A 24,238-nucleotide genomic window follows, 5' to 3' on the forward strand; every position below is an offset into this window, starting at 1 on the left:
TCTCATGCTGCTGTCTTTTTTAAGCTAGTGTCCTGGTTTCAGCTGGGATAGAGTTAATTTTCTTCCTAATGGCTGGTATAGTGCTGTGTTTTGGGTTTAGTGTGAAAATAATGTTGATAACACATAGATGCTTTAGTTGTTGCTCCGTAGTGCTTACCTCTAAGTCAAGGACTTTTCAGTTCCCCATGCTTTGCCAACAAGGAGGTGCGCAAGAAGCCAGGATGGAACATAGCCAGGACAGCTGGCCCAAATGAGCCAAAGGGCTATTCCATACCACAGAATGTCATGCTCAGTATATAAACTGCGGCGAGTTGGCTGGGGGAGGCCGATCGCTGCTGGGGGACTGCCTGGGCATCGGTCAGCGGGTGGTGAGTGGTTGTATTGTGCATCTCTTGGCTGTCTTGGGGTTTATTTCTTTCTCTTTTTGTTGCCTCCCTTTTCATTACTATTATTATTATAATATTTCAGTTATTATACTGTTACCTCCACCCATGAGTTTTACCTTTTTCCCCCCCGATTCTTCTCCTCATCCCACTGCAGGAGATGTGAGTGAGCAGCTGTGTTGTACTTAGTTGCCAGCTGGGGTTAAACTGCAACAGCTAGCCCGGCTGATTCTTACAGCTATCAGATGAATTCTTCATTAAACTGCTTTCATGAATTTTTGTTCTTTTATTCTGTTACATTTAATCTAAGTTAATTCCTTGATCTGGTTCACCAAATGTTGGCAGAACTATTCTGTGTCATAATAAAAGGGATAGTTAACAGAAGTAGCCTTGGGCTCACTGTGTTTAAGTAACATTTTTGCTGAGTGTCTAACCTACGTAGAACAATTGAGTAGGTTTCTAATTGGAAACATTAATTCAGGATTTTGCATATTCGACCCACTTGCACTGAGATATCAAAAACCTCCTTAAATCACAGAAAACTTTTATTGGTGTAACTAAGTCTCAGTTTACTGATATCTAATGCTGTTTCTGGAAGATTAAAATAGTGCTTTCACTGAAACAATACCTTGCTGTTTCTGGCTCTTGGAAAACCAAAATGACTGCTAATTTACCATCTTCATCACAACTCATGTTGAAAACCTTTTTTGATGATTTTTTTTTTCCTGTTTAAACAAGTGTGTTTCAGAGTTTCCCTCTTCGCGCTTTCTGAAATTTCCATAACAGAAAAGTCTTGTTCTACAAGCAGTAGATTATTACCACTTAATAACAGCCCATTATTCATACAACATGAATATAAATGTAAGAAAATTAGGTACAGAATTTGAATAACTAATACTCTTCATAAATTACAGTAAACTTCATGCAGTTAAGATAAATCTTTTGATTGTCTGTGCTTCATTTTGAAATGCAAAACATTTCTTCCCTTCCATACCAGCTCAAAAAAATGGGCAGTTCACTGCTGACAGTAAAAAACTTTTATCCTGAAATTTCCACACTTTTTGAGAAGGTTTTTGTTTTGTTTGCTAAACGTTTTTGTGAGATTGAATTTGAAAATCATGATGTATAGTAAGACCAGTTTACTCAGGCTTTTCTTAATTGGCTTGCTGTCTGTTGCACTGAGGATGCAGCATGAAGGCAATATGCTGATCTAAGTGAGACCTGCCATGCTGGCATGCTCCTTCATGTCAGCCACATTTCCATCCTTCTCCTTTATACTGGCACTGTCAATTTTGGGACTTGTTGGTATGCTAGTTCAGCTGAAATTAGTTTTTTGGGATTTTGTTGGGTTTGGCTGTATCGGTTATCTAAACCATCTGGCTTCCTGAATGAACAAACAACAGTGCTAGAATAAAAAAAAAGGGAAGAAGGTGTATCTGTGGAAGGGTACTATGAAACCTTAACTTAGATCTGTGTAATGTGCTGTGGATATCAGTTCTCATTAAGTTCTTGTCGGTAGAGAAACTATAGTGCAAGTGTAATAGATGCTTAGAAATACATACATAGACATGATTTAATTTAGATTTTAGTCTGGAATTGCATTGCATTTAGCTTAAGGAAGTTTTAAAGTTAAAAACAAAAAAAGGTCTATGGAATGGAGGGCATAAGGGGGTTTAAGACATCACTGTCGATAAGTCTTTGGTACTGACCAGTTTATGCTGTGTTCTTACAGTAAGACATGTTGGTGTTGCTTGTTTTCAGGAAGAATTACATTTGGGTGTCATGGGAAGAGCAAGGAAAACAACATCTTGCTTTTATACATTTTCTGAGTTAGCACCGGCTTCCATTAAGAAAAATGATACTTCTCCATTAGTTGTCAGGGATCATTGCTATTGAATGTTTACAGTATAGCACTTGGCAATGTATGGAACATAGAAGATATGGTTCAGACCCTGTATCAGTTTAGGAAAAAACAGCATTTAAAAGTGAGAAGCATCACATCATGGGGGCAGGCCAATGACGAGGAACTTTACAGCTGATTTTCTGTTTTCATGCTTAGAGCCAAGGCACAACCTGCAGTGTCACAGGCAGTTTCTTTGTAATCCTCACAACCTGAGGCTGAAGACCTGAAAGAAAACTAGTGTGCCCCACTGGTGGCTGTTTTGTGCCTGGGAGTAAGAAATGGAAGCCAAAGGGCAGAAAATTATACTCACCTGTTACTCACCTGGTTTAAGCTATGTCTGCATAGTCTGGAAATAAAAGCCTGTCTCTTTAGTGAATTACAGTGAGGGCTTTATTTGCTGGAGAGAGACTCAAGCTCAGAATCCTTGTGAGTACTTTGAGGAGGAAGTTTGCTGTAGAGAGAGACAATTTTGCAGATCTCTGCATTGGGAAAACAAGTATGAAGGCATGGTCATCACTTCACATTGAGTGGTTTACTTACAACTGCCTTTAACGTATGGGAAGTCTCTGTTGAGAACTGCAAATTACAATAAAGATAGAAAGACTTACATTGCATGTGCTGTTCTGAGCTGTGTGGTGATAGAAAGATGAGAAAAGATACGGTATGCTATTTTTGCTGCTCATTCTGAACACAAACATGCTGAATAAGCTCCATTCTACTTCAATTAAAAAAGTAGAATTCAGAGTCTGGTTTGGTTTTAGGTTTGATCACTTTGGTTAAGTTGTGGGTTTTGGTTTAGCTGAGGCTGATGCTGCAGTGTTTCATCTGGGATAGCTGGATTGGTGATGCTGCCTTGGGGTGTATGAAGCATATACCAGCCAAAGGAGTTATGCACAGGTGGCAGAATTAGCTAAACTGAAAAAAGCCCCATCTAGTTTTCTGTCAGTGTAGTTGTGCCTGTATTAGGATGCTTATTGTCATAATTGCTCAAGGAGGGGAGGAGGCAGGCATGGTATTTTTCATATGTGTAGGTGACATACCTCACCTGGTAATTGTTTACATTGTCAAATCAATCTAAATTTTGGCCTAAATGGAGTCGGAGGCAGATTTGTCTGAATTGAAAGGAGTCAAGTAACAGCAATGGTCTCAGACACATCATATTGGTTAATTCAGCCTAGGCACTTCAGAATATAACTGGTCCTAAATGCTGCCTACAAGTCTAAAAGGGGAGGGGGTGGAAAGGAAAAAAAATACCACATTTCTTACTGTCAAAGAAAACTCAAAACTTTAAAAGTTTTTGTTTATTTATTTAAACCAGCCTAACTACATTTTGCCAAAATTTTATAACTTAAGTCAACAGAGAATTCCTCTGAGAGCCAACACTAAGTTTCTGCTGGGCAGCACTGCTGAAATAGCTGTGCCTCCGGAACTCAGGTGGCAGACACTTCCTAGGATTGTTGAAATTACATGTGGTGTTAGCCTGGTGCAGCTATTCTGGTTGAGTAAAACTTGGAATGGGCAAATGCTCCTGCATTTCTCGTCCCTCTTTCAGTTGTATCTTCTTCCATCTATCTTTTCATATGGTTTTCACATTTATTTAGAGTTTTCTTAATTGTTACCTTGGCACATGTTACCAAGCTTTTGGTCAACCAGAAGTCACCATATAGCACCATGTTTTCCATAGAATTGTGTAGGAAGAAGTCAAAACCACTTTTTTCTGTGCAGTTATATATTTGGGAAAAAAATTGTATAAGCTTCAGGAACAGAAAGAAAAAAAAAAAAAAAAAAAGAGGTAATGTAATTGTTACCTAATCAGCTGTGAACATCTTTCACATGTCTGGACCCATCTGAAAAAAGTGTCATGCTGTGCCATTGTAGTAGGTAAGATTAGTATTTTTCACAAATTAATGTAGACCAGTACACCTTTTCTTGCACAGGAGTTCTTCCACTACACCTTTTCCATCTTTCATTGTTTTTTCTTCCATACACGTAGATAGCATAAGTTCTTGAAATGCAATTTAGTCTAGAAATATCTTTTTGGATCACTTCTTGCGCTTGCACCCTGAGTAAGTTTTAGTGGCATCGTGGGTTTTTTGAGCATATTTTTTCAAAATGTTTTGCTGTGTTAGTAATTGTGTGGCTGCTTGACATTATTCCACTCTTTCCACTAAATAATATTTTCAATAAGCATATCTGCAAGCATTCATGATTACGTCATATGTTATCACTCCTATTTTTACAGCAGTATTGTTTACCCTTTTTCACAACAGAAAAGTCATTTGTTCATAGTTCATGCTCAACTATTGTTCCAAATACTTTTTTTCTGTTTAGAGGGGAGCACATAGGTTGCTAATCTTACCTCCATTTGTGGAAATCATTATTGCGGCCAATTTTTACTTCTCCTTATTGACTGTTTCACCTCCACACTTGCACAAAATACAGAAATCATGTAGAAATCTAATCCAGTTCTTTATTGTGCCATCTAAGATTTGTGCCACGTGTCCAATTACCTTACTTTCAAATGAGATTCAGTGGAGCTTTTCAATTTGACAGGGACTTACTCTGAATACAGTTTGAAGCTATTCTGTGTTTTACTGGCCCACTTGTAAGACTGTCTGATGAGAGAGTGTCAGTGGCTACGTTGTGTGTGAGACTCCTTAAATCATTCCCAGAGAGGCATGTTGTAGCTCAAGAAAATTGTCTCATTCAATAAACAGTTAAAAGTCAGGTTGGGAGGCATTTGTGGGAGGAAGGCGATTGTCCACTGCCTATGTGAAATAGTCCAGTGCTGTGGTTTTCAGTATTTGAGGAACTTTCAGTATATTTTGGCGGACCTTTTTATAGTTACTTTAAATCTACTGACAACGGACACACTTTGATAAGTTGATCCAGTTACTGGTTGTTGTTCTGGTACCTCTGAGATTCATTGGAAACTTCAGGTGAAGTGTTTCAGTGAAGTTTTGGTGACTTGGCAGCTAAGACAGGTCAACTGATCACCCAGTGAGGCCTGGAAGGCAAGGATACAGGTCCAAGAGGGAAAGGATAATAGAATCATGGCAACCAGCAGTTTAATTGCATCTGGCTGGTGTCAAGTATCTGCTAAAAACTGTTGTTCAACTGAAAAAACTTTAAGGAGACATTAATACCAAAAGCAGCATTTCTCCTTCCAGCTACATGTTCCCATCCAGTATAACTGGTTCGCTGAATGCATTACAAATGTTTATGTGGCTGTGCAATGAATGGGGTCATTAAAAAAAGTTACTCAGGACAAAATTATTTTTCAGACAGATTTTTTCCTTAGTGTGCAGCCACAAAATATTTGCACTAGCACATGCAAATAGGGGATTGAAAATATGGGAATGACTTTGGGAAGGGTTCAGTTGTTTCTCTAAGATATCATTGATGACATCTGATCCCTGTGGTTTTATCGATTATTTTGTTTTGTTGCATGCATTAAAAGTTTAAGGAAATAATGAACATGTTAAACCAACTTTGTTGAACTTTCATTTGTATTTTGTCAAGATTGTTTCACTGTTCTGTGATTGTCTATTACAGCTGATTCCATACTTGGTTTTTTTGAAAAATGTCAGTAAGTTCTTTGTAATTGAGCCGAGCATTCCATATTCATTAGGAATCATTTAAATTTTGTTCTGACAAAATGAAGTTGCAAATGCTCTTATTTTCACCTAGGATATTTCTGATAAGCCTGTCAGCGATTTTTTTCTGAAGTGCATTAACTCTTTTAAGGCTGTAAATAATTCATTCTGAATATTCTAATGAACACAAAACAAGTGTTTTGTGACCATGTTAAAAAAAGGTGAATTAAAAATCTTTGAAGAATTCAAATACTTTAACATAATTGGAGGGGTGAGGCAGACGTGAAAATCATCACGGTAGATAGTAGTTTGATAGAGCTATGTACCAATTTCCTTCTAATTTTTTAAATAATTTTGCACAAGTTTCATAAAATGCAGTTCAGAGCCACCAGGCTACTTTAGTTGCTGGTATGACGAGTTTACGCTAAAATGACAGTCCGTGACATAGAGCAACTGAGATACAGGCACATGCTCCCTTCTGCCAGCTTTGTTACTTGGGATAGTTAACTTCAGGCATAGATGGAAGCTGTGACTTGTTAAACTGCTCTTGTAATTTTCTTGATTCAGTGTGAGAGCTCTGACTGTGAGAGACACTGAAGCTATGTCACTTGCTGTTTGTTGCTCTCTTGCTGTCAAAGGTTTCTGCTTGACTAGGAGTCTTAATTTACAATTCAATTTAACAGGTACTGCAAATGACTATTTGAGATGGTGTATTTATTGTCGGACTATAGGACAACTTCATTTTTGTATTGACCTATTTCAATACATTTATGTAAATATGAGTAATAAATGATGAGGACTGACTTTCCTCTTACCATATTTTAACATCTGTTGCTTATATTCCTAGATTACTTGAGCAAAGCTGTTAAGATCTGTTAATGTTTCTCTGCTTCTAAAGTATATGACAAATTAGCATAGCACTCTGCTAAACTACAGAAGAAATGTTGTTATAGTTTAAAAGATACTAAAATTGGAGATGACCAGAATGCTGTGGGAAAAGAAAAAAATATTTAATGTTAATCTAAATTACTGTATTGAGGTTTCACTTAACAGTGGCATGGCTTAGCCAGTCTGTGCTTTTAGCTTTGTCAGTGACTGGGTGAAAGACAAATGAGAATATTTATTCAGTTCAGTAAAGGAGTATGAATGACAAACCATAACCTTGTTTAAATGCTTTTAATTCAGAAACCTCTTCAACCATATTGTTTGTATCTGCTATAGATCCTGGCTCTGCTGAACGCACAGCACAAAAAAGGAAATTTCCCAGCCCTCCACATTCCTCTAATGGGCACTCACCACAGGATGCATCAACAAGTCCTATAAAAAAGAAAAAGAAACCTGGTCTATTGAACAGTAATAATAAAGAGCAGGTAAGAGAACTCAAGGTCTTGTTATGCTAGAATATGAAACAAGGATGTAGAGACAGCTGATCAGGAGCTCTCTCTTTAGGAATCTCCATTTTTTTACTAAGAAGTGGATATTCTTTTTTAAATACAGTGGGTGTGGGAGTTGGCAGTGTAACTTGGATTTGGATGTTCATTTATTTTGGTTTTACATCTGTATGAGGAATACCACCTGCGTCCTGGTTTTTGATTTCATAAAGCTAGTAAGATGTATACCCAATAAATGCCATTTTGAATGAGATTATTATGAAGGAATGTAGTAACAACAATAATAGCTGTTATTAATTAAAGCCATTAAAAGGAAATGTTCTGTGGCCTGATACCCTAGATTAAGAAAGATCTCATAATGTCAGTGGAATTCCCTCACCTGCTTTCAGACCTATTGCCAACTATTAGTAAAAGTCCAGTTCTTTCCTTGGTACTCTCCGGATTCGCTCCTCATCCTTTAAATTGCTGGGCAGTGTACACTCCTACCAAACCAATTAAATCAAAGAATCACCTTGACAGTACTTTTATCTGTTTTCATGCTTGATACCTTATTTTCAGTGTCTTCTGAATATTGAATTTATAGCATTTGTTGTAGTTCTTAGAAGAACTTGACTCCAGAAGGCTTTAATAATTCTGATTCGTTGTGTGATGCAAGTGAAAGAATTACATGAAGTGTATTGGATAGCAAATGCTGTAAAGTACCTGCATCGTCTTGGAGGAGGTTATGTGAAAGCAGTCTTTAGCCTTACTGAAATAATTTCTCATCTAGTTTAATAATGACAGACCTGTGTATTTTTCAGAGTGCTTTTTTGTGTCAGTGTTTTTTTGCCAGGATCATATAAACACAAGATTAAGTTTTGAGGGTTTAAAGCACTTTTTCCTGGAGTAACAGCATCCACATTAAATATTATCCTGGTATGATTGCACTGGTTAGAAAAGAAGATGACATTTCTAATCATTGCAGTTGTCCTGGAACAAAGACTGTGAATAAATCAGGCCTTGCTAAAGAACAGTTTTAGTGTCAAGAGTATTTTGTTTAAGGGTAATTGGAGATCTAGGAATAGTATTGGTAGGCATGCTTATACTAGTTTGATGTTGTCGGTTTGGCTTTCACTGAACTTCTCTGAAGGCTGTAAAAATTCCTCTACATCCTGGATGTTTACTGGAGAGATGTTGCCTCACTGAAGTCTGAGCTTCTAACTGTGCAGTGTAGAGATAATTTTACAAACAGTGGAATTAAGTCTTAGGGTATTAATTTCCACATTTTATTCATGCATTTAAAAATATATGTGAAAACACAGTTGTAGTTGTTGAACTTGATACATTCCCCTCTGTAAATCCTTTTCTGTTTTCCAGGTATCTCAGACCTGAAATATTACAGGATAGAATAAAGTTGTCAGTATCTAACGAAGAAAAGCAATCAGACTTGCTTATTTTGCTGTATTTGTTACAAGTTAGCAAAAGATTCTTTTACTTCTGAACAGATGTGAGCTAAGCATACACAGTTACTTGTTTTGCTCTCAGGTTAAGTTTCAAGTAAAATTTAGCTGATAGCTGTGGTTCTGATTGGCTGATAAATCCATTTTGAGGTATGACAACATCACTGGAAACCTGTAACTTAATATTCTACATTACAAAGTGTTTTGCAATATTTGAATATTTCAAGATACCATTACTAAAGTTATAGTTGCATAAAGCTTCGTGTTACTTGTTGTGGATGCACTAACAGATCTTCAGAATGGTGCCAACAGGTATTTAAAGTGTTGAAATACAAGCAAAGAATTATGGAATTGTAGAATGTAGCTAAGACAGGTTAAAAATCAGGAACTTATAACACTTAGTTGGTCAGTTTTAATGTAATTGAATTTGTTAGCTTGTTATTACTACTAGCTTCAATATTAATTTAAACTGAATATAAATAGTGGTCTTTTTCTCCCCAGAACAGCACTACAATACTGTTGTTTTTTCTTCAGTTTTCTATGTCATTCTACAGGTCTTAATAACATTAATATGAAGACTTTAAAACAAGCTATCACCTATTTGAGCTTCAATTGGCTAGTTGTGAAAAGTTGAGAAAACAAAGCTTTTTTTCATAACTGTTAAAACTTAAACTCTTGAAGTTTTACTGTGATTAGTACAATTGAAAAGATCCTTTGATGCAGTTGAGTCATTACTTTTTAGTCTGTTACTTTTGTTGTTTGGGTATTTTTTGAGTCTCAAAACAAGGTGATAGATGTCCAAAAGATACAAGCATCTTTGAACAGAAAATAATTCCTGTCATGCTCTAGCAGAAATGGACTTCTCTTCAGTTTGGATGTTATGAGATGATGTCTGTGGAATAGTTTCATAGGTTTTATATTTTGTCTTAAAGCAGTATCTTTGATTCTTAGGAGTTCAGTGTGGATATACTGCTTATACCCACTTCAGAGTCAGCATATGTATTAACTGGTAATTTCCTTTATCTGCAGTTGAGGAAATGCCCTGTAGCTGCATCTCCACGTATACACTATTGAGAGTTTGGTCTCACAGCTGCGGTGCATAATAGCTGCAAACAAAACATGTTTCTGCACTGTAAACTGCAACTTTCTCTTCTTCACTTTGGGTTTCCATATGCTTTTGTATCTGTTTGAATGATTATAGAGCAATACATGTGAAATGTAGTTCAGGCCTTATGCTGTCCCTCTTATTCCACTGGGTATCTTAGAACCTTCCTTGTGAAAGTGTTGTCATGTTACATGATTAAATATATAGACAGAGCAAGTACAGAAAATAGCACTTTGCCCATTTCTGTGGTTAGAACAAAGTGCCTTTTTAGTAGCGGTATCATCTGTATAATAAGAATGAAAACCACCAAAACTGATAGAAGGCAGAGTGAAATTTTAGGTAGCGGAATGCTTTGGGGGTGTTTGTGGGTAACAGCCTTTCTTCGCCTAAAATATTATTCAGTGTTAGATAATTGCAGATTATATCTTTTCTGGTGTATTTTTTGAGATAAAACATATTCAGCTGGGTTTTCAATTCTGCATCATCTAATTTGACCTTGAAGGTCCTCTATTCATGCAAATAATTAGACTTTGTCCTTTGTAACTTTAGAAATCTAGAAATTTCATGGTCCAAGCTAGCATACTGGTGGTTTCTGGTGACGTTAATTTATGCCCTGTGTGACTGATTTTGTACAGGCTGCTGCAGAGGTATGGAACATGCACATGGTTGCACTGTTCTATAACTCACGTGGGCATATGACAACTCAAGGGTCTAAAAACTTGCAGATTTGTAAGTGTTGTAGGTTACATGCAAAATTACCCGAGAACCAAACAAAATGGTTCTGCAAACTACAAGCATTTGGATAGTTACAAGCAACGTAATGACAAACGGTTTTACATCAAATAAAAAAATGGTGCTAAATAAACTGCCTAAACCTCAAGATTATTTCCCTCCATGCCCTTCTCAGCAAACCACCCCTATAATTAATATCAAACAGAAAACTTCAATATGCTTGTCATTAATAAATACAATGTAGTTTTGGTATAAATGTTAGCTCTTCAAAGCAGATCTAATAAACTTTAGGTATCTGGGTATTTTTAGGTATCATTTTAGCCATGGCAGGCTCTTCACTTCTTGTGTTTTGGCGTCAGCTGTGTCATCTTTGAGCTGCCTGGGGCTCAAGTGGAAGACTAGTTCATGCAGTTTACAAAGTTAACACTGTTTTCTGGTGCAGGCAAACCAGTGGAGATTGTGAGTCTTACATTCTGATATGCATTTAAATGGTGGGTGAAATCTCTCCCAGTGTTCCTGCTCCTGTAGCAGAGGTGACTGGCTGTTCAGGATATGAATCTGCTCCTTTGTCGTCCTCCTCTGCAGCTTGCCTTATTAATCAAAATCAGCACTGGCTTGCTTCATTGTACAAAGTTGTGAACTGCTGCAACTTAGGACAGATTTGCATGGTGTTCAACTTCTTGTTTCAGGACTAACTTCTTCAGTTCTCCCAGGTTTAGCCACCACTAAATAGAATCTCAGTATTTAGCTTGTACAGCTCCATGGAATTCTGAGTTTAGAGGACCTAATGGCTTCTATAGCAATACTTCTCTTTTGAAGATAAAAGTGTTTACTGACTTTTTTTGGATTGCATGTCTTGCACTTGATGCCCTCACTTGCCGCAAAAAATTATTTTCAGTCTTGAGTGCAAACTAGCATTTGACATCTGAATAAGAAGTAAATTTCTTTATGAATGATTTTGTGCAATGAATAAGATACTGTGCTTGCATAAATGTTAAACTCTGTAAACTGCTGTCTGCTTATATATTATGAATATTTGAAAAAATGCAAATTTGTTTTGAAACCAAACCTGTTTTTCTTGCCTACATTTCAGTCAGAACTAAGACATGGTCCGTTTTACTATATGAAGCAGCCACTCACCACAGACCCTGTTGATGTTGTACCACAGGATGGACGGAATGATTTCTATTGCTGGGTTTGTCATCGGGAAGGCCAAGTCCTCTGCTGTGAACTCTGCCCTCGGGTTTATCATGCTAAGTGTCTGAAACTGACAGCGGAACCAGAGGGGGATTGGTTTTGCCCAGAATGTGAGGTTAGTTTGATACAAGGAGTGGATTTCATTCTTGTTTGTGAGATATAAGCAGCTTTTTTGTGTTTTGTAATGTTTCTGGTTTAGTCCTATATTACCTCTTGGTAGAGGTAACAGAAATAAATTTACGGAAGAGGAGGCATCCATTGCTGCTGCACCACTTTTTCTGTGTGCGTACCCAGATTGTGTTTGCCTTCTTACCACAAGTCTTCAACTTCCTTTGTGTTTCCATGTCTAGAGAAAGCACCATTTCAAAGAGTTATCTCTTTATCAGGCACCTCTAATTCTGAAAACATTCTGCAGTTTTGGCTAGTTTAACTTGTGCTTCTTCTAGTGGCCTGATCAGCTCTGCAGCAGTGCAGAAAAAAATGGCACTGTAGGGTCTACATAAACAAGTGGGTATTTTATTACTCTCTTTTTCTACAGGGCTGAGGAAGATTTTAATCATTCCTCTCTGGTGATTCCTGGGGGGAGAATATTTAGCATCAAAGTATCTTTAATAAAAGCAAATTGGTTTATTGCATGGTTGTTTTTTTTTATCACTTTTTGCATTAGAACTCAGCTGGCCTTCTCACTGGTTCACGTTGCTGTGAACTCATGTTGTATTTGGGAACTTTATGTGTTCACATAGTCACTTTGCATGATCTTGAAGATGATGGATAATTTTCTGGTCTTTTCTCTTTTTTTTTTCCCTTTCTTTTTTTTTTTTTTAATTTATTAACATACCTGGAACAAAAACCAAGTAAAACAAGCATCTGAAGTACTTATATTGCATCATCAGAAATGTTTTGTTTCTTATAAGGTAGTTATGATCTTCCATTTGAATGCTAGAATGTTTCAGTGGAGAAGAATGCTAGAATGTTTCAGTGGAGAAGAATTTACCTAAAAATGTTTGCTAACAAAATGTTCTTTAATCTTAACTTATAGAAAATCACAGTTGCAGAATGCATAGAAACACAGAGTAAAGCTATGACAATGCTCACCATTGAACAGCTATCATATTTACTGAAGTTTGCACTACAGAAAATGAAACAGCCAGGGGTAAGGAAGATTCCCCCCCCCCCCCCCCCCTTTTTTTTTAAAATGAGTTTATTTTTAATGCTTGGATCCTATGTTTGTCATAATCGTGGGTTTTGCTTCCTTTTGTGAATTATGAACCTAGTTTATTTCATCAGCTTGTGACAGCTTCTGTGCTGTCTGCCACCTGTCTAGTACAGATTAGTTTAGGCTGTATAGACTGTTTTGGAATGCATTTAAAATGTGGTTTCTTGATATAACTTCTGGGTGTAGTGGAAATACAATGTGGCTTTCCAGTGGGACATGGTGGTTTCTCATTCTCTGAAAGTGGACAGTGCTGTCTCTGAGGTGTAAGGGGAATGGGGAGATGCGATCTCTTGCCAATACAGTTACATGGACAGGAACCCTAGGCACAGACATGTTATATTATTGATTATAACCGTTGAAAACCTAGTTTTTATCTGTTAGTAGAAATTGTTCTTACCACAAAAGTTAGTTGTATCATATACTTCTAAAATGTTGAAATTTTCCTCAGTATGGTGAAAACCTGTGCCATTAACTTGCATGCAATGTGAGGCTGCTGTTCTATGAATTTTTATCACAGAGGTAAAACAGGTTTTCCTCCAACTTGTACCTATCTCTGTGTGTCTGTCGTGGACTCACTTCTCAGAATCACCATGCCTCAACTATTCCAGTCACTCATTCTCACTTCTGTGCTTCAACAGTTCTGATCATTTGGTCCTCACCATGCAAACTTTGCCGAGTTTCCACATGTGTGAAGATAACAGTAAATCAAAACACAATTGTTATGAATTACCAAGGGTTGTCTTAATGCCTGTTGCCTTCTTGTTCCTGTACCTGTTAATAGGAGCAGGGAGGGTGTCTCTGTGCCTGCAGTGTTATAGTAAAATGCTGGGAAAACCAGATGTGTGGAATCATGGGCTCTCTGCAACTCTGATCTATGATAAGCATTTTAGCAGAACAATAGTGGCCTTTTCTAGGAAGGTTACTCTTCAGTATTGACAGATTTTGATTCTTGGAATCCTTTTACTCTGGAGGGATAAATACTATCCTATTAGATGGAGCCATTAGAAGCTTTAATGCTGCTTTTCAGTAGTGAAGTGTCTGTGCTTGTTTATATTGAATTGACAAAATGTTTTGAAAATGTGGTCAGAAAGCTAATGTTTAATGAATGCTATTGAGATATTTTGTCCTTTAGGCATTTTACTGAGAACCTGTTGTTTTGGTACCTGAGTATTTTAATTGGTTGCGTTCCAAGAACTGCAGTCCCTCCACATTAGCAGATACAATATAGAGTCCCACTGGTAAAAGTTTGAATGTGTTTGCATTACCAAGCCACCATTGTTTTGAAAATTATGATTCTAAAGAGAGTCTGAAAAAGAGGTGAGTCTAGTGAATTGGAAATTTAGTGTCTTTATTCTGCTAAAAACTGTTTGAGCCTCATCTGATATTCCCCACAAAAAAACCCTACTGTAAAAAACAGTATGTTTTACAAAATACCTAACTTTTGCAATTTGTTATTGCCAGCATGTGAAAAATCAGTTAAATGAGCCCTTTTAGTTCCTCTTGCTCTGCCAATACTTTATTACTTCACAACATTTAAATTTTAAAGAATTTTCTCTGACATCAGAGTTGGAAGTAGTATTAGAAAATGAATGAGTATTGTGTCATTGATGAAACGGTTCAGTATTAATAAGCAGTGTGATTTATTTTTTTCTTCTAACAGACAGAGCCATTTCAAAAGCCAGTTTCACTGGATCAACACCCAGATTATGCAGAATATATCTTTCATCCAATGGACCTTTGTACATTAGAGAAGGTTTGTATGATGCTGAGGGCAGTTCCTTGATTTTGATTACTGTCAGTAAAATTTCTGGAGTGTTTGATGGGAGTGAGGGAGAGAGGTTGCTTGAAATTACCTTGATGCTTTTTTTGTTTGGTTGTTAAAAGTGCCAGTTCAGTTACAAAAACAATCATATGCCAACTGAACGAGTCCATTGTTTTGTCTGAACCAGTAACAAATGCTCAGGAAAAACAGTATAAAAAAGACAACTTTACACTGATGACTTCCTCCTGTATTAATTCATCTAATTTCAGGAATGATCCTGTGGAAAGACTTCATTAACCAAAGTTTGCATTTGATCATCATGTCTGTAAGCTGTTAATGGGTCACTGGTCCATTAGTTTGGGACCATTTGGCGTGTATCCAGTGGTCATTCCAGACTCATTTTACTGATCAGTCAACAAGTACTGTAATCTCCATTGCACCTGAGGTGTAGAAGAAAAAAGAAACAGTCAAGAGGTGGATAATAGGACTTTCATTCTCAGTTCAATAATAATTTAAAAGTTTCAAATCATGAAGAAGTTCCTCATTCTTTACTGCTTAATGAAGAGTGAAGCATTGCTGAGCTTTGTTCTGCTAGGACCTGATGAAAAGACAGCAAATTTTCGTTCTCCATGTTCTTACAGTGGAGGTTGATGTCTTTATGATATAAAAGTGTAACAAAACCATGCAACTGATTTTATCTAATCGAATTACTTTGCCTGGTGGGTAGACTGGAATATTAAACATACTGTTTTATCTATTATGACCCATAATTTTTTCTGGGAGCAATGTGCCAGTAGAAGAAATCAAGGACTCATTTTTCTGCAGAGACATGGAATGGAAAACTCTTTCAGGAAATTAACAATTTTTTTTGGAAATGTTGAAGGTGCTGATCTAAATAATTCATTATTTAGAGTTAATTTAGACAGTTCATACATTTTCAGGGCAGTCAAAAGACACCCTGAATTTGGCAGATTCTTAAGTATTTAGAATCCTAAGTCTTACAGCAAATAAGTGGTCAGTTTTATTAATTGTATGACTGTTAGGAAACAATGTTCAGGAAGAAGCTGTTACTTTTTACTTCTTTTTGTTTCCTGACACATTCTTAATTTTTTCTTTACAGAATGTTAAAAAGAAAATGTACGGTTGCACTGAAGCATTTTTGGCTGATGCCAAATGGATTTTGCACAACTGCATTATTTACAATGGAGGTAAGTATTAATATGTACTTATGTCCTCAAATATGAAACTTTGAAATACTTAAAATCATAGAGCAATTTGCAGACTTCTAGTTGGCAAATGCTGAAAATATCTTCCTGTTAATGACCATATCCTGTTAATGACCATACTAAACGCAACAGAATTTATATTTATTTCTTTTAACAATTGGCATACATAAAACTGTAGGACCAAATGCATCCTGTGTTGTCACTTGCTCGTTCCACCTTAAAATTTTTTTTCAAGTAAGTTAGAATCATAGCATGGTTTGGGTTGGAAGGGACCTTAAAGATCATCTGGTTCCAACCCCAAAGTTGCCTTAGTGTTTGGCGTTGTGCAGCGCTTTACGGGAGACCTACCTGAGGATGTCATATGGCATGTCCCTCAATGAAGGAATGTATCAGTGGTGGGCAGGCTACAATTGGCTTCGAAAAGGAACGTTTAAAGATTGGTATGATGTTACCTTGAGGAGTGCCTACTTTCTGCTTTTGCAAGGGTGAAGTTTATACATAGGTTTTACATCATCTCTTTTGATGTTCTCTTTTGTCTTCAGTGTTAAATTTTCAATCTAGACCCTGTTGATTTTATCATAATTCTAGCATGACAGTTTTCTGGTTAAAGCATTTTATTGTTTCCTCAGGAAATCACAAATTGACACAAACAGCAAAAGTCATCATCAAAATCTGTGAGCATGAGGTATGAGTGCCCTAATTAACCTAATTGTTCTGTGTTTTTAAAGTGTTCCATTTCAGTTATTCATGAGTGAAAGAATATGTATTTTCTAATGTGTGTATTGCATAACTATAATTTTTGTAGGCTTTCTTATGTTTAGTTATGCATATCCGTGGCCTACAGAATGATTTCTGGCAAGGGCATTGCTAATGTGTCTTTCATTAGAATATTCGCTATCTGTAAGACTTGTGGGGCAGGATGGGGAGGGAAGAGAAGAGAAGAAAGGAGCTTATATGGATTCTGCACAAAGACACCTATCTTCTAAATTAATATTTGGAGCTGGAAATAGAGACCCACATCTTCTGATTCACAGATGCATTTTTTGGTGGTTCTTTTGCTGTAACAATCCAAAATTCCTCTGAATAAATGCAAAAAATGACTGCATGCATTCTTAACTGATCATCTGCACTGATTTTATTTCAGTGGTAATCCATAATGTTTAGTAGTACAAAAACTTGCTATTCTAAATGTAATATATTTGAACAAAGAAGTGCTTTCTCTATCCCCAGGCTGATACAGCGATATCGATGATTCACATAAATTCTGAGAATGTAGCAGTTCTTAATAGAACAAAATTCATGTATAACCTGAGACTGGTGTCTTAACTAGTTTGTATAATAATGACCATAAGGAGTAAATTATTTTTGGTTCTGCATGAATTATGAAATTAAATGCCCAACTGACATTATATTTTTGCCATTGGAAGAAATTATGATAAATAAGTCTTAACCACTGGAATAAATACGGCATCAAACAAAGGATGTATTTTTCTGACCGGAGTAAACAACAATGGCATACAATCTGAAGAGGGATGTAAAAACTGATAAATTAAGTGGAATGCATATGTTACAGGGGTAGAAAAAGACGGGTGTCTGTCCATAGCAGGTTACTCATAGAATTATTTAGTTGGGAAGGACCTTTAAGGTCGTTGAGTCCAACCGTAAACCCAGCACTGCCAAGTCCACTGCTAATCCATGTCCCTGGAGGTTTTCAACACCTCCAGGGATGCTGACTCCACCATTTCCCTGGGCAGGCTGTTCCAAAGCTTGACAACCCTTTCGATGGGGAAATTTTTCCTGACACCCAGTCTAAACCTCCCTTGGTACAACCTGTGGCCGTTTCCTCTTGTCCTACTGCTTGTTACTTGGGAGAAGAGCCCGACACCCACCTTGCTACAACCTCCTTTCAGCTAGTTGTAGAGAGCAATAAGGTCTTGCCCCTGAGCCGCCTTTTCTCCAGTCCCGTTTCCTTCAGACATTCCTCATGAGGCTTGTGCTCCAGACCCTTCACTAGCTTTGTTGCCCTTCTCTGCGCTCACTCCAGCACCTCAATGTCCTCTTTGTAGTGAGTGGCCCAAAACTGGACACAGCATTCGCAATGTGGCCTCACCGGCCAAGTACAGGGGGGTGATTACTTCTTCTGTCCTACTGGCCTACACGCTGTTTCAGATACAAGCCAGGATGCTCTTGGCCTTCTTGGTCACCTGGGAAATGTGGATTTATGACTACAAATTTGTGGAAAAATAATGCTAGCAAACTAGACAGACTAACATAATACTACTGATCATACTTTGGACTCTAAAGTCTCCAGTAACTGTTTGCTTTTTCTTTTCAGATGAATGAAATTGAAGTATGTCCGGAATGTTATTTAGCTGCTTGCCAAAAACGAGAAAATTGGTTTTGTGAGCCTTGTGTAAGTTAAAGGATTATGGTAGTCTAACTAGTACATTAAACTAGCAGTTCTCATTTAACTGTTGCTTGCTATCCCCGCGTTGTTTTAAACCTCTGGGGGTTACTGAGTCAAGAAAAGCTGCTGTAGTTTACCAGGTAGCCCTTTGTGGAGTCAAGACTGTATCAAAGGTGTTTAGCTGTAAAGTTGCATGTTTTCACAAAAGGATTGATTCAGTCAGAAATAACTGCAAATGGTGTCAGCAACCAGTTCACAAGTTCTTTATCCTCAAATATAAGTTACCTGCTCCTGGGTCATCTGTGCTTGCATGTGGTACTTGCACTCAGGGTAAGATTTCTGAAATGTGAATGTCTCTTTCTGCAGGTATGAATCTGAGTCTTGATTTTTCTGTTGTGACCTATTAATAGGTTGTCTGTTTTCTCTTTTTGTTTAATACTGCAACAAACTGGGGAAGACTCCTTGAGCTTCTTAAGTAGAAGTGTATAATCCATTAAGTTCTCTCTTTGACTTAGAGATTTTGAAAGATTGGCCCTTGCTGAACTTACATTATGCTACATATTTGGTGGGGACAAATGAAAAAGAAATAATAAAAAAAAAGGTGCAATTATGACATGTTTAATTGAGATACTTAAGAGTTGGGTTTTTTAAAAATAATTTTATTATTTTGTCCTTTCAAGATCTATTATGTATATATCAAGTATATAGTAAAATGGAATCCTATATTTGGCAAGTGCTTTGTGCATGTTGGATCTTTATTGAATCTAAGTAATACATACAAATAATAAAAAAATCATGTTGTTTATTGGATTTGAAGGTAATATTCTTATATTTCTTACTGTGTATTTTGCCTCTTCCTCTAGAGCAATCCCCACCCTTTGGTCTGGGCTAAACTCAAAGGCTTTCCATTCTGGCCTGCTAAAGCACTGAGGGATAAAGACGGGCAAGTTGATGCCCGTTTCTTTGGCCAACATGACAGGTGGGAATTTAACCAAAGGATGTCTTTGGTTGCACTTGCAAAATACTTGTTGTACTTTTGTGCTCTTGGGAGTTTTTGGGTCCTGTCTTTTGAATCTTGACCTTAATAAACTGTGTAATACTTCAGCATATACAGTTTTAGTTTCTTACATGGTGTTTGTAGAATGTAAGTCATGTGTTTGTAGGATTAATACATATATTATCTCAGTGAGTATGCCAGTTAATTCCTGTGTCTTGTTTTGTGCTGCAGAGAGCTGTAGTTCTTAAAGGTGGAAGAGGCCAATAAAATTGTTAATGTTGTCTGAACACTGTGGGAATAAACACACAACTGTAGATTTTAAAAAAAATAGAGAAAATATAATCAGTGTTGAAAATGCCAGTTTTGCTCTGAAAAGGAGTTTAGTTTTCTGTGTTTGTAAACCCTCTGCTTACATGAAGAAAGCCATCCATGATGAATACGAGTTGATTTGTCATGAATTGGAAGTATAATTCTATACAGTTACAAAACCAGGTATTGTAAAAAAAACCCCAACTGTACAGGGCCATGAAATAATTTAGTTAAAGTTCCTTCCAAGTTAGTTTAGAGTCTGCCTCATTTCATGATAAATAAAATCTGTCCAACACTTGTTGATAGAACTTTTCCTGGCATTGGAGAGTTTGATCAACCTGACATGGCGTGTAAAATGTTTTGAAGGATGTGTTTGTGAAGCCTTTTTTTTTTCCTGACCTGCTTTTTATATTTCTCTGCTAACTATGACAGATAGAATGTTTAGCAATGGTTGTCTTACAGTTACATAGACTGTTCTAATTAGGGAATATTTTGCCATATTTGACTAGTGTTTATTCATGTTGTATGGGTTACTGGGTAGAGTGAAATAAGCTAGTCATAATCTAAGACATGCAATTTACTTACTTACCAAAACTAAGCACTGAACTATTAAAATAAGAAGGTAGAGATGGTCCTTCGGAATGATCTGAGGTGTGCATATCTTTATGCTTAGGCCAAAATAGTTAGTATGTGCACAAAAGTTGCCAATGTCAATCCCCGGTGTGAAATGTAGTTATATTACCTTTATTTTTCTGTTTTATATATAGGGCCTGGGTTCCAATAAATAATTGCTACCTCATGTCTAAAGAAATTCCTTTTTCTGTGAAAAAGACTAAAAGCATCTTCAATAGTGCAATGCAAGAAATGGAGGTTTATGTTGATAACATTCGTAGAAAATTTGGAGTATTTAATTACGCACCTTTCCGGACACCATATACTCCCAACAATCAATACCAAATGTTATTAGACCCTACAAACCCGACTGCTGGAACTGCAAAGACAGACAAACAAGAGAAAATCAAACTGAACTTTGATATGACAGCTTCACCCAAGATTCTAATGAGCAAGTCCATGCTGAGCAGTAGTACTGGTCGTAGGATTTCCTTGACAGATATGCCACGGTCACCAATGAGTACAAACTCATCAGTTCACACTGGATCTGATGTTGAACAGGATGCAGAGAAAAAAGCAACTTCCAGTCATTTTAGTGCCAGTGAAGAATCCATGGACTTTATTGAGAAAAATACAGGTAAAAACAAAAGGGGGGGGTACAGGACTTTGCATTTGGTTAATGCACTAGTTTTATTCCATGTAATTTTTAAAGACAGACTGTATTATGTCTCATTTTATGAAGAAATTTTAGGGAAAAAAATGGGTTTAACTTTTGATTCGAAGAAATTACAGTCCTTTCTGTCACATTGAGAAGGAAAAAATAATCATGAAAACTGACCAAACCCCTTCAGTTTAAATAGCAGGATAGTTGTAACTATCAAAATGGATGTAGAGTGGAAATAAATACAAAAAGTGTTAGAATTGTCTTGGTTAAGGAGATATTCTGTTTAAAATTTGATAGCCCTTTTTCAAGGCAATGAGCTTAAATTTATAGTGTTCCCAACTGCGTAGCTAAAATACAATGAAACTACAGTTCCATAGGCAGAGTGGATAAAGAGAAGGAGGAGTGTGGAATACAGACTTCTCAGACTTGTGATGCAGTCAGACACTAGCTAATTTTGTGGCACTCAGGCGAACTATCTTAATCCATAACTAGAAGTATGTTGCTGCCTGAAAAAAAATGATGCAGTATATTAATCAATCTGGTTTAAAACTTTGCGTTTGGTGAAAGGATGTCTTTGTGTAGAAAACTGAATCAGTATGTTCTGTTGCAGTTTTTAGATAAAATGCCATTTGTTTATTTATTAATTATAGTCTTATTCTTTCTAGCCAATAAAGGCTAGGCTGTGGGTACAAAAGTGTCTTGTGATATGATCCATCTTAAGAAAGTGATGGCTTAGTAACTGTATGAATTTAATTATATGAAAACGCTTGGATTTTTCAATAGAGTAACAGGTCAAAAGGAATGATTCATTTTCTACATAAAGTATGTATATATGTGTGTACAGCTTTTATACATAAAGTGAAGCTAACAGGTACTGTTTTGTGTCTTAAAATACAGAGCTTTTATTATACCATATTATTATTTCTTTATTGTAGTGGAGGTAATCATGGAAAGTCACATTAAAGCTATTTTGTCAGATAAAGAAAAGATGACGACAGATGTTATCCTGTTACTCTGAATTCTTGATTATCATAGCAGTTCTGGGGATTTTTTCTAACTTTTCCTCATGCCTTACTGTCCTCTATCCTAGTGCATAGAAATGCTCAATTGAACTTAACAGCAGTTAAACTAGAATATTCAGTTTCCCACCTGGCATTTCTACCTGTATATTGTAACGATTGCTAACTTTTGTAATGTTTACTTTATGTATAAATTTAGCTGGAATCTTGTGTGTTTCAATTCAAATGTAAATGAAATTGCTGTTAAAAAATAATTCAGGTAGTATCACTGCGCTATCCTTAGACAAGAATGTTCTTATTTGCATGCCTCAGTTGTGTATTTTGAGTGATGCGTAAAAGAGAACTTGGAAAGTTACTGAAACAGTAGATACTGCTACCGTTTAGGAATCTGAAAATATATAGACGATCCTGGATGTACTGAGGAAGAAAAAGTATCCAGTAGTGAGTTTAGGATGACACTTTCAGAGCATTAAGCTGAGATTTAAAAGACAAAAATTAGTTTCTTGCTTTAAAAAATGACTTTTTGTTGTTGTTAGGTAATGGCCTGCAGATGCTTCCCTTTCTGGACTGTTTAGCAGTTTCTAGGTTTGCTTTTGAAACATTATTTCGTGGAGATTTTAAAGGCTCAGAGCACAGAATTTTGCTTAAACTCTGTGTAAATTAGAATATTCTGTTACCTTATCAGATACATTTGGCCACTGATATCTAGATTAAACTTACTGTGATTTGTACTCTTAATTCTCTGTTAATGTAGCTAGCAAATGGGGTAGATAGGGGTTTCTGTGTTTACTTACATACATGAATTAAAATAGACAGCAATTTAGAGTGTCAGAATTTGTTAAATCTAAAATAACCAAATCTGAAAGCCAGAAACTTTCTGTCACTGCAAACAGAGTTGTTTTGAGGGTAAGCAGACATTTGGCCCAACTGTATAGCTGAAAGAAAATTATTTTCCTTACAGTTCCTTTGTCTTTATTAAATTAAAATCAAAGTGGTAGTTGCAACTTGTAGTGGAGGTGTAACATACTGTTGAAATTTTTTTTCAAAAAAATCTTTTCCCTGCCTGTGTAGGTTTAAAAGCTGTTTTGTCCCAGTGAATATGGCTTTATTGTGATTATTTTAAAATCTGTCCTTATTGATTTTGTGCTTTTTCAGCTTCTCCAGCACCAACAAGAACGGGTCAAGCGGGGAGCTTGTCAGGCAGTCCCAAACCTTTCTCTCCTCAAGCATCAACGCCAATTTCTGCTAAGCAAGAGAGAACTTCCACTCCAGGAAGCATTCTGAATCTTAACCTTGGTTAGTCTTGACCTTTGAAAACCTAATACTGTTAGATCTGAACAAATTAGAGTGGTGTCAATGCCCAGTAATATGAACGAGCTGGCTTGTATGTGGCTTTAAATGAACAAAGGGCTTTGAGAGAGGCACGTGTGTAATTATTGTTTCATCAAATAGGCTGTCCTTTTTTTGTTTTATAAATGCAAGTGCCTGTTACTGTTTCTTCTTGTTGATAAAAGGAAGCAGTTAAAGGGTGGTGGGTTTTTTTTAGCTGAACTGTATAAACGAATGTTTCTGAACACTGGGTAAGTTTCTACAGGTTGTAATTCCATGAACATTGCTGCTCCCTCAGTCTCTTGAGTGTATTGGTGGCAAGGTGTTCTCGTGGTCTTTAGGATTTAGGATCTACTAGGGCTTCTTCTCTCTTGCTGCCTTCACATTACCTCCTCACTGACCATCCCTCTCTAGGGATGTCTTGAAACTCCATAGAAGTAAATTCTGGGATTGTGGAATTTTGAAAGATGCAATAGTTAAGTACTAAGTGGACAAAATAGTTCTGAAAGCCAGATGGATGCAAATCAAGTTTCCTCAGTCCTACTTTGTTCTGTGAGTATTCTGATTCAGTTCTAGCTACTTTTTACCTCCACCATGATATTACATGGAGATACGGGATTCTGCCCTTTGGTGTTAGTCAAATACTTCGGGAAGGCTTGAGCTCAAATGTTGAATTCATGTGTTCGGCGAAACAGATATTCTGATTCTGGATGCAGGCTCACAACTGTTTTTGTCAGCATGTTAATCTATCTGTGTGGACATACCGTAGGTTAATTTCTGCTGCACTGTAGCTGTCTGTAGTCCTACCTGAGGTGACAATGCATTTGGAAAAACATTTAAGAAATATGTAGTGCTGCAGTTGTTTGAGCCACAGATGGGACACATCACTGGAGCATAGAATACTTTGAATAAATAGTGTGGATCTGATGCTATGGTCCCTGAGCAATACCG

At 36.8% G+C, this 24,238-nt stretch overlaps 1 protein-coding gene across 11 annotated transcripts in view; it reads left to right on the top strand.

Moving 5' to 3' along the window:
• Positions 1-24,238, top strand: part of ZMYND8 (zinc finger MYND-type containing 8) — a 75,163-nt gene that overhangs the window by 33,271 nt on the left and 17,654 nt on the right. For 10 of the 11 annotated variants that reach the window (XR_005106396.1, XM_037401555.1, XM_037401563.1 and 7 more), the window contains 10 exons: positions 7,104-7,252; positions 11,643-11,861; positions 12,786-12,899; positions 14,623-14,715; positions 15,845-15,932; positions 16,580-16,635; positions 18,286-18,363; positions 19,221-19,336; positions 20,431-20,912; positions 23,114-23,254. Coding sequence is in view for 10 of the 11 variants with exons in the window: in XM_037401555.1 (XP_037257452.1) it covers positions 7,104-7,252; positions 11,643-11,861; positions 12,786-12,899; positions 14,623-14,715; positions 15,845-15,932; positions 16,580-16,635; positions 18,286-18,363; positions 19,221-19,336; positions 20,431-20,912; positions 23,114-23,254 (1,536 nt within the window). In the remaining variant the exon portion in view is untranslated. The remainder of the gene's footprint in view (positions 1-7,103; positions 7,253-11,642; positions 11,862-12,785; positions 12,900-14,622; positions 14,716-15,844; positions 15,933-16,579; positions 16,636-18,285; positions 18,364-19,220; positions 19,337-20,430; positions 20,913-23,113; positions 23,255-24,238) is intronic. The other variant, XM_037401561.1, reaches the window with a different exon arrangement.

Source organism: Falco rusticolus, chromosome 10 (assembly GCF_015220075.1).
Source record: "Falco rusticolus isolate bFalRus1 chromosome 10, bFalRus1.pri, whole genome shotgun sequence".
Lineage (NCBI taxonomy): Eukaryota > Metazoa > Chordata > Aves > Falconiformes > Falconidae > Falco > Falco rusticolus.